Raw genomic sequence first — 11319 nt, 5'->3', positions numbered from 1 at the left:
GTACTTTGTGCTTGCAGATGAAACTAAGATTGAACTTCTTAACAAATCATCAAGGTGAGTTCAGCAAGAAACAAAGTGTTATATTAATATTTATTGATTGGATAATTTTTAATGTGAAATTATGCTACTGGAATAAAAAATGTTTTTTAAAAGGGTTGAGCATGGCAAGCCAACAAACATCCCTACGTCTGAAGAAATATAGCATAGCAAGGATTTAAACTTTATTTATCAAGTAAAAAAATAGTCTTTTACTAATACCCAGTTTTATCATTTTCAGTACAGAGTTTAAATTGTATTTATTAAACAATGTCCATAACTAACAGCCGAAGGATTAAATGATACTGTCATTATGTACATGTCATGGTGTAAAACGTAAATGCAGTTTTTCAAAATTATAAACAGGGATTACTGAATCATCTCTCCGGCTGGAGTGTACATACCACATTTCCCCACTAGATGTCAGCATTGATTAAAGTCAACGCTGACATCTTGGAAAAGTGATTTTATTTTTTCCAAAGTGAACAAAATTTTAAGATAAAAGTTGACAGAACGTTTGTCCTAAATTTTAATATATTTACAAATGTACATATTTTTGGAAAATATAAACCGAAAGTGATCGTTATTGTCTCCGTTTTACTGTTGACAGTTTGGAAGGTAATCACGCATGCGCAGCAGTCTCATTTAGAAAAGCAGGGATGAAAATTATTTTCATGGGCAGAGCGCGAACACACCGCGGGATGCGTGTGTCTCCTCTCTACCATGAAGCGTTTAATACAGAGATAGATTTATAATCAAGAGATCACCTGCTCTTGTTATTTATTTCTTTTATTTCAACCAGAGAGTCTCGTCGCATTTTTACTGCTTCTGTCTGGCGTCTGCCTCGTCTGTGAGTCTGCCGCGGAGCGGTTGTCACACAGGCCGAGAATCGGATTCTGTTGCTGGGAGGAGACCATACAGACTCACCTCCCTCCCTGTTAGCATTATTATTAGCTGGCTAGGATGCGTGTCTGCGGCTGTTGTATTTTCTACACAGCAGACCACGTTACAACGAGGCAGGTCTTTGGCTAATTGGCTGTGTAACCCTGCTATACCTAAAGGGTGACTTGGAAATACGCAGCACCTTTCAAGGTAATGTTCTCTCTAGCTAACGTCATTCATGGCTCCAGTGAATGCTGGGGGGGCTGTTGTATTAGCAAGCTAACAGTTAGCTGGCTTTAGTTAGCCGCAATTCATTTGCATGCTCAGCCGCTTTGCTAACCCAGTTTACAGCCAATATTCATTTTCAGCTAATGACTGTTGCTTGTAAATTAGGTCTTTGTAACACGGACATATTATCATTATGTTGTAATTTACATAGCAGCTACCCTGCTGTTTCAGCCAGCCATTATTGGGCCGTTAATAGTTTCATTGTGGTAAAGCAGTATCGCAAGGATACTGCTACAGGTTATAAAACAAGGTAAGCTAATATTAGTTTAGTCCTTTTGTTGTTTTTCTTTAGGAAAAACATTTACCTTCAGCAATGAAATAATGTCTCTTAGTTACAGGTAAATGTAACTACTTTGTTTTGAGTTCACCTGTTAATATTTAAGATTTTATGTCTTTATATCGCTTTTAAATTATACATTTCAACAAATTGAAGCCACAATTTAAAAAAAAAAAAAAACCTACAAGGAAATCAAACTGGCTTAGAAATTAAAACTGACATCTCTTCGTTGTTGCAAACCAGAAACACAAGCATGGTGAATAACTGAATTCACAGTTGCATCTCAGCTATGCAGAAAAGACTGCACCCTACACTGTCTGCTCAGATTGTTGTATTTGAGCATATTATTGGAAAGTTGACTGGAAGGAAAAAAACGTTTAAAAAGAAGTGCACATGCAGTCTTGATGAGGCAAAAAAAAAACAAGAAAATATATTTAAGAGTTTAGGAGGATTCACAAATTGGACTAGGTTAAATTCATTGATGCTAAAGAGGACCACACTGTTGTTCAATTGTCCAAAACCCCTCTTTTTTGGTGGGTTCTTTCAAGAAACTGAATTTCTTGAAATTTAACATCTGTAAAATTTACAAAAATATTACCTTAAGGTACCATAATGAACTTTTTTACCATTTTTGGTAAAATGGTATCTGTATAAAATGGTATCTGTAGAGATTTTACAATTGAGAGCACATTATTTAAATGGAAAAAAAAACAAATAGTTCAAGTTTTTAGTTTAAACAAAAATTGTTTGCTTTGCCATCTGTCAGAATTATTTTTTTTAGACTTTCTTTAGTCCACACTTAAAACACAATTCTAGCTATTATCTCAAATTCAATACAGTTATCAGATATTGTGTGGGTTTAGTATTTTGATCCACAGATGCCTTCCGTGGTCAACATGATTATTATTATTATTATTATTTAGACCTGTTTTTGGTATTTAGTGGTTTTACTTATGCCTTACTTTAAAACCATGTACGTCATTGACAGGTGTTTACTGTATAATCAATGTTTCGCCATGTGCCAAAGTGTATGGAAACAATAAAAACTTTATTTAAAGGGGAAAAAAGTTATTTGGATTCATTGATTGTCTCTTAATAAACAAGCATAATTTTAGCATTATGCTCTATTTTCTAATGGTATCGCTTCAGTTGGTCCCTCTGCCAACTTTTACCTGCATTTCATTTATACACTTTGTCATTTAATTGTATATCAGTTGATTTCTCCTGGCAGTTGGGCATTGTCAGAGAACTAGAAAGATAAATAAATTAGAACAATATGTGGTTCTCACGCTTTTTTGTTAGACCCATTTGATATCAATTCACTCTTACAAAATGACAAATTAAACCAAAAATAATTACTTTAGACCTCCTGCTGGTACTTGGTTTTATCTTGGAGTAAGATAACCACGTTCTCTTGAGAACAATGTTCGCAGACGAATGAATATAACTTTTAATCATCAGTTGTCAAAAAGAGTACAAAATGTTCAAGTAGCAAGTACAAAGTTACCTGGTATAGATAAACCTAAACTGCAAAAGTAACAAATAACGCAGTAGGAAAATAACCAACCTCTCTTTTTTCCAGCATGTTTAGCTTAATTTTGATGCTATATTTATTATTATTTATTTTTAAGGATGGATGTTGACTTGTGTGCCGGCGGGGACGGTACCAGGAAAAAAGTGGAGTTACCTGTGGCTGCAGACGGCACAATGGATGTAGTACCTTTGGAGATGTACGACTCTGCCAGAGCAAAAATAGCTGCAAACCTGAGGTGGCTTTTTGCCAAGGCCTATGGCATTGGTAAGTTTATTTCCAATAATCCTTCACAAACGCTCACGATTTTTATATTTGAGAATTACTGGCAAGTGCATTGGTGGCTTGAAATCTGTATTTTCAGTCCTACAGACTTATCAAGTGGCATATTTTACACCAGAGAGCATGAAACAAAACTGTAATAAGCACTAAATTGATTAATTGCATGGTAAATTAAAACAAGCTTGATTACTCCCATTTCTTTTTACTGAAGACTGGATGACAAAAGTCTTCAGTTTGTTACATTGGTCTCAACTAGCCTCTTTTTTTCAAGGGTAATTTTGCTTACAGAGGCTTCAGTATTCATTATATTTGTTTGAATATTTAAAAGATCATCCAGTTTCACTGTGAACAGTTTGTTTAAAATGAAAGTTTATTAATCTTTGAGAGTGTGTATGTGCATTATATTACTTGCATTTAGTTTCTATGCACCAATAATCTGGAACAAATTTATGAAAAATTGTAAAGCAGCCGAAACAACGCTTTGATCTTCCTTGTAGCTGAAATATGCTACACAAATAAAATTTGATTGATCGATTGTCTTGGAAAAATGGTCCCCAAACAACAATAAATATTGTCATTTATCTCAATAACTTTTAGGATATTTTATGATCCAGCTAAATTTGTTATTGCAACAAACCTTTTTGATGTTGAAACTATTGAAGCATTCTCAACACACTCAGTCAGCAGTTTGTTTGGTGCTTCAGCAGAAAAACACAATTAAAGTAAAAGCCAGAAAGAAAGCTAAAACACACATGTATTTCTAACACTAACTCCCCAATGGCAGCTGAAACCTCGCTCACTGATTCACCAGATCTTTGTGTTCTTGTCGGGTGGCCAATGAGATTGAACTTAAATCAAACGGAGGGACAGTCACTGATGCTTAATCTATATTTGTTACACTGTGCTCAGTGGATGGAAAATGGCTCATCTGCACGTCCCGTCGCTCACACTCCCTGTTGAGGCTGCCTGCGTTAGTAAGAGGACCTTTATGTTGGATGGTGTTAGTTTCACCTCAAACACACTCTTCCCCCTTTCCTGTCAGCCTACTTTCATATAAGGGACACTAGAGGCCACGAAAGACCCCCTTGGAGGGGTAAACAAAAATAAAAAATTAATTCAGAAAAAGCTCTGTGACGTTTCTACAAATAAAAAATTATAATCATGAGTCATTATGTAGAAAAAAGTGAGGCTTACACAAGCACTGCACAACTCACTAATATAATTTTAGACTGTTATGGTGATGAGAGAAATGGGAGTGCTGGTGTCATGGAAACTGGAGCAAATGTTTTGTTGACTACCTGAATTATGACACAATGTTAGGGTGTGAATTACAGTTGTCATTAGCTATTCACTACTATGAAAAATTAACAAAGACCAGAAGTATCATTCAGTGCTTTTAAGTCTCTCCTTACAGTGCCAGTTTGTTAGATGTCCAAGGAACATTTCTTTCTGCTTCTCCTGTCGTCACTGCAAAAAAAAAAAAAGCCATCTTATTGTAACTATTAGCTTTCTTGCATCAACATAAGAAATGACAGAATTTCTGGCCTTCCAGGATTCTAAGAGAACTCCAACATAATGGCTATTGAAGATCTATATATTTTTTTTTTTAATATATTTTTGACTATTGACAGTGAATTTGTTGTTGCACATAAACATATTTTAAAGTATATGTTGTCATTGTAGTCTGGCTACAAACGAACAATTATGTTAGTAATCCATTTATTCTGATGACTAATCAAATGTGCCAAAAGAAATTTGTCACATTCTGCAGATTTTTCATTTAACTACTTAAGCCTTTTTAATACAGTTTTAGAAATGGATTAATATGCACAAAACCAGAATCAATAATTTTTTAATAAGAATATAAACATTTTGTTGGCTAACATGCATTAATGTAGTATTCCTTTAGTGTACGCTTTTATCATTTGTAGCAGGTGATGCATCTGCAGCCTAAAAAAGAAAAAATACTTCTAACATGTAAAAAGCTCAGCTCTTTCTGCTTGACTTAACATCAATGTAGGGCTTATCAGTTGTTGTTGTTTTTTTTTGATTAACTGATTGATGATTGATAGAAAAACATGCTCAATATCAGATTTGTTTTCGTTTTTAAGAATCTGAACTGAGTGAAGCTAAAAATTTGCCACTTGTACAGTTTTAGTTTAGTTACTGATCTGAATATGTTGCTTTCTTTCATTAAATGGCCTTTTTTTTATCTGTATTCTCCAGTTAACAATTAATTGATTCCTAAATTAGTTGAGGATTATTTGCGTTTAATTACGATTAATCCGATTAATCGTTTCAGCCCTACAGAGTGGTGCAGCTTTGTTTGCTGCCTGATGCATCAGTTCCTGAATTCAGGCTTTGCATGTCTGTTACATCAGCATCATCTCTGGTCAGATTGTATGTCATTAAGCTCTCCTTCATACTCTGTGGTTTATGATCATTATACGGATTTCCAAATGTCACTGAAGCATTCACTTAAAATAAAGGCAGCAGAATTTGAGTTTTTAAGGTAAACAGGGTTTGGATAGAAAACTTTTTTGTTTTTCCTTCAGGGTTCATTAAGGCTTTACTTGGTTCTGTTGTTGTAAGCCATCATGAGCTTTTGGTAATGATATAGATGGATAATAGCAGCGTCTTCCTGCAGACAAAAATGATGTGCTGCAGCGTAGTCTGTTGTGCTTCGGAGGCCCAGAGGGAAAACAACTCTCAGGTGTACCTGCAATTACCTTCCTCCCATGGGAACTTAATAAATTAGTCCAGTTTTCTACTTCCCCTACGGCTCATATGGGGTCTGCTACGATGCAAATGCTGCACAATTGTTTGTTTTGCTTGTGCCGTTTCCGGCAGATGTGAATCCTCTGGCTGTGCCGCAGCTGATCCCGGCCTTGGAAACTTACTCTGGCTGACAGTGAGGACCAGTCGCACTCGCAGGCAGGTCGTTAGCCCTCCGTCTGCCTCTGCTGGTGCAGATTATGGTGTGGCACCGGTCACGGTTGACTGTGCGTGATCTACAACACCCTGGCTGTTGTTGCCAGGCTCCATCATGATGCTCCACCCCGCCCCAGTTGGTGCGTTTTTAGCCTGCTCTGGGTTGCAGAAAGGCGGGGTCAGCTGCCACATGACATCAGCGTCTGGAGAATGAACTCCATTGGCAAGACCTCTTTGTTTTCTGCCACAATAAGTCCCACTGTCATGATGTTCATTCACTCCAGGAATGACAGAAACTGTTGGCTTAATTGTTTAATCATGTGCTGCAAAACTGTTGTCGATTTTTGTATATGGGGACAGAAAAATGACCAGAGCTTAAAGGTACTAGAACAGTTGTTGCTCAGCTAATTATGACAAGCTTGCCCTTTAATACCATTTGTTCTCACAACAAATCTTCTGTGCATTATAGAATTGCTTCATTAAACCAAAAGCCTCTAAGAGCTTTTTAAGTTGCGTCTACTAAGATAATACAGTGACAAGAAGGACGGAAAGAAAAACAAGTCAGAAGAGCTTTAAAACCCTGAAACCTTTCACATTGGACAAAATGTACAGAGTAATTCTCCTGCCTTATTTACCGTTTTACATGTAGTGTGCTGTGTGAACGTTGTAATTGAGTGTTATAAGCAGTGTATTGTGCTGCGTTTTGGTAGTTTCCAGACAGATGTTGGTTTAAGAAGTGAGCTGTAAAAATCACTGGTTTGTTTTGCTGCTGTGTTAGAGTGAACTTTTTATTTTTAATAAAATGTAGAAAAACACTTGGATTGCCAGAGATTCAGTGGATTAGAATTTATCTGTGTTGATTATGTGATAAATACAAAAAAATCAGAATTTTTTTTTCTTCCAGAACTCAGTTTTTTGGTGGTTTCTTTATTATTTTTATTATTATTATTTATTTTATTTTAGATGCATCCATTCAGCTTGGTGTCATTTCCTTTAATGGATAAATGTGGAGAATCTTGCAGTTCCTTTATTGTTTTCTGTTGGATTCACAAGTATTATCCGTGTAAAAAAACTCGCAGCACATCTTTTCCGATCAAATTTGAAAATTTATCACAATTAAGTTGGTATTATCCAGAAAAAGCCTAATTGGTGCATCTGTTTTAGAAAACCCGAACTCTTTAGGTCACGTCCACAAATGCTTAAAGCTGTGTGTACATACAAGAGATCCTTTCAAACAATAAACTTAGTTGTTGCACTTTGCAGTGGATTTCATTTTATTCATTGAATTCTATGATTAGTTTTTTTCTTCAGCAACGAAACAAAAAATTCTTGTTTTGGCCACAGACCATCAACACTAATTATTCACAATCTAATATTGACATATTTACCTCGAAGTTACCATCTGATTGGGATTTAAATATATAATTATTTTTTTCCTTTTTTTTTCTTTGCTTTTGCTGCATGTTTTTAACCTTCCTGCTTGCTCTCCAGTATTTGACCTGCAGGTTGCTGATGAGAAGGTTTCTCGTCGCCTTCACAGTGTGAAAACCAGGAACCCGTCATACACACACATGCAGCTTTCGCTGTGTTATCACATCTCTGGCAGAAATCTAAACAGGTTTAGCAGAAACAGGGTTATTTCTGCCGCCGCACCATTTTATGCTGGACGTTGGAAGGATTTCTTTTTGGTTTTTTTTAAAACATGTGGCTTACCTTCCAGTATAAATCTGGTTTGCGCTGCTGCTTTGCTCTGTGCCCTTGTAAGGCAGCGGTGTCTGGTTTTGGGAATGACCTCATATTCGGAGTAACAGAACTAGTCACAGTTTTCCTCCTTGTGGCTCCAACTTTAAGTAAGCATTGGCAAAGTGTGCTGTCACCTGAGCAGCCTTGGATTTGCAGGATCTGCGGCCAAATCTACTCTTAAAGCAACACACTCACTTATGATTACAAAGAGCTCCGTTTACTGGCAGTAAACAAACCTAGAACAAATATTACACGTATCATGATTTGGAGATAGAGAGGCATTTGTATTGCCTAGCACCAATATTACACATTTTCCTGCTTCCTTTAGGGTAGTCTTTGAAAATGCTCGCAGATGTTTTCAAGTTTGAAAAGGACTTGATATTCAAACTGCACAGGTTTGTAATAAATACTGGCAACATTTGGATAAAAGCCTAAATTAATTTAAAAAAAAGTTATTTACAATTGAAAACAGATTTCTTTTTCTTTTTTTCCTTTTTTTTACACCTAAGAAAGACACAGACACTTTTTTTTCTCAGTCTGTAGTTAAATTAGTTTAAACTTTTCTTATTTTAGGGTAGTTAGAATTACAAAAATTATTTCTATTTGCTAAAAGTGTTTTGTTCTTGGACCAGTCAGGTGTATATACTGTGTATGAAAGAGACATTTAAAACTTCTTGTTCCTCCTGCAGATGCAGAATATCATCACTAAAAAATAAGTCATAAATTATATAACTGTGAATTGAAATTGTATTTTTTTTCCTTCATTATTTTTTGTTTTTATCTCCATTATGCTGGAAAAGTTTGAAAACTTGCCATGAATTGTATTGTGAGTAAAACTGTTATCTTAATCGTATTAAACTATGTGAGTAGTTGAGTTTTAAAATGGAGGACTTCGCATTCCTCTTTTAGGGCTTCATTAAGAGCCACCTGTGTCACCTAAGCCCAGATTTTTTCCGTTGCAGACCATATTCCAGAGGATCTGCGGGACCCGTTCTACACGGACCAGTACGACCAGGAGCACATCAAGCCCCCTGTCATCCGTCTGCTTCTGTCCTGTGAGCTTTACTGCCGTGTGTGCGCCCTTATCCTGAAGACTGAGCAGGCCGCGTCGCTTCAGTCCCACCTGTCTGTCATCCAGGCTCTGGCCAGAAAGGGCATTTATGTCATGGAGAGCGACGACATGCCCGTCACAGACGGGGACCTGGCCTGCGTTCCTATCAAAATGGTAAGAAAGTGTCTCAAAAACTGAGCTTAACATGCTGTGGTGGAAATATTTGCTCCAACCTATGGATTTATTCTGTTCTTTTTTTTTTTCTTTTTTTTTTTTTTAACAAATTAAAGGTGGTTTTTAAATCAGAATCTCATTCATTAAAGAAAGAACTGGCCAAGCCAAACTGACGCTTTGTGTAAATTCGCTGTTTTATAAGCTGAACGGCTGCTTGTGCTACAAATGTAGAACAATAAATATTGACTGATTTCAAATAGTTATTATTTTCTTGTTTATGAAGGTAAAATTTTTGGAAAAGCTGGATTTTTGCCCAGAACCTGCCATCTTGTTTTACAGCTTCAGTTTATTTGGACAGAAGCTGTCCAAATAAATTCAGGTCCACTTCCCGAGGGGGTCAAGTTTTTTGCAATTTCTTATAAAGAAAAGAAAGAGAGGGATTAAAGTCAGATTTAGATCAGATTTTATTTCTAAGCCATGTTGCTCAGTCCTAATTTTAAGCCCATGTTGTTTCCTTTCATTTCTAACCTAACAAGAACTGACTTTATGTAACTTATGGTTGTTGCCATGTTAACTGATGAGAAGCAACACGCAAAGCAAAATCCTAATCACAGCTCTAACTTTGAATGGGAGTCTTTGTGCAACTGGCCTGGCAGTCAAATCCCAGATCCTTTGAATAGAAAAGATAAGATTGCAGCCAAATCATCTGAAGCTTGTTCCAACAAATCGAGCAGCAAACCGCGTCCACAACTCTTTCATGCAAAGTGCAGCTTGTTGGCAAGTTCATGGAGCATGTCGTGACCAGTAGATTTCATGCCCGCACAAAGTTCTTCACAAAAGAGTTATTAACTAAAGCCTGGCTAAGATTGATCAAGCTTAAGATTGATTAAGGAAAGCAGCATTATTTCTACTGGTTTTACTGTTCTATGACATCAATGTAGCACAAAGTTTCTTTTACCAAAAACATGCAATCTGCACCAAAAATAATATTCCTTGACTAAAACTGCTATTTCAACACCTGCAGACTTCTACTGCGTTTTGGTTCTGTTTCATGTTTTAGATTAAAAAAGAGAAACATTTTTAAGAAAAAAATCTGAGTCATTTTCTTTCAAAACACTTGCTATATTTAGCCAAGTCAATTAAATGAGATAAAAGCTGATTTATGTGCAGCAAAGTCAATTTTTCAGTAAAAGTCTCTATATAGTTAACTTTGTGTTGTGCTTAACATTTTCTACTGTAAGAAAATTACAACATAAAATATTATTTTTAATCGGGATAATAGATTTACCCCGATTAAAAATAAAATGTTTGCACCAGCTCTTGAGATGTACCTGCAAAATTTGTGTCATTCTTGAATTACAGTTCCTCTTGAATTACAGTTTTCTGAAATTCACACAAAACAGTAACTTATTGTGTTATTCAGTTTCTTAAGCAAGTCGGGTTTTACAAACTAGAGCTGTGAATGAGCAACAGAACCCGATGAAACTCTGAGGTCACTGTAACATCTGTAAAACCTATTGGCTACTGACACTTCTAAAAATGTCCTCAGTCTTCATCTTATTTCTTTTGCTCTCTCACCTTAAAAAAAAAATAAAAAAAACCTCCCTGAGAGACAAAATATCCCACATCACCACCACTTTCGGCTGCTGCTTTTCAGTGCACCTCGTCACAGTGTGCGGGGCGTTCACTGACCTCATGTGACCGCGACATTCTGGCTTTCAAACTCAATAATCCGCACAGGCCTGCGTGTAAGCAGCCAGACACAAAGCCTAGCTAGGAGATGGAAAAAATTATGAGCTTATCTCTGATGGACTGCTGTAACCCTCCTCCCGGTTTGCTGACTTGACAGGAGGTTTCCATGGCAACCGGTTTCCCTACTATTTCAAAGCGTGCGTTTGTGTGAATGAAGGCGCCGCTGCACATGCAGACGGCCCCTCTGCACCTCGTCTGCGTTGTTTTGGGGCAAAAGCCGGAGCCTCCAAAGCCTTGAAGGGAGCCGCCCTCCTGGGTCAGCTTGGTTTAGGCGAATGTGTGCACAAAGTCTGCCAGGATGGACGCAGGGCTTGAGGCAACATGCTCCCAGTAGGGCTGCTTCCTGCACCAATGAAGGCAGCATGGTGGAAA

The 11319-nt window shown here is 36.9% G+C and overlaps 1 protein-coding gene across 5 annotated transcripts in view; it reads left to right on the top strand.

The window, feature by feature from the left end:
* Positions 1 to 674: 674 nt before the first annotated feature.
* Positions 675 to 11319, top strand: part of camsap1b (calmodulin regulated spectrin-associated protein 1b) — a 28794-nt gene continuing 18149 nt past the window's right edge. For 2 of the 5 annotated variants that reach the window (XM_044112039.1, XM_044112037.1), the window contains exons 1-3: positions 697 to 1128; positions 3115 to 3281; positions 8933 to 9195. In XM_044112039.1, the coding sequence (XP_043967974.1) occupies positions 3116 to 3281; positions 8933 to 9195 (429 nt within the window). In that variant the 5' untranslated portion in view covers positions 697 to 1128; position 3115. Of the gene's footprint in view, positions 1129 to 3114; positions 3282 to 8932; positions 9196 to 11319 lie in introns of all 5 variants that reach the window. The other 3 variants (XM_044112041.1, XM_044112040.1, XM_044112036.1) reach the window with 2 other exon arrangements.

The sequence above is a fragment of the Gambusia affinis genome, linkage group LG03 (genome assembly GCF_019740435.1).
Source record: "Gambusia affinis linkage group LG03, SWU_Gaff_1.0, whole genome shotgun sequence".
NCBI lineage: Eukaryota > Metazoa > Chordata > Actinopteri > Cyprinodontiformes > Poeciliidae > Gambusia > Gambusia affinis.
Note: the sequence above shows the minus strand (reverse complement) of the source record. Positions and strands in the feature narration are given on the sequence as shown.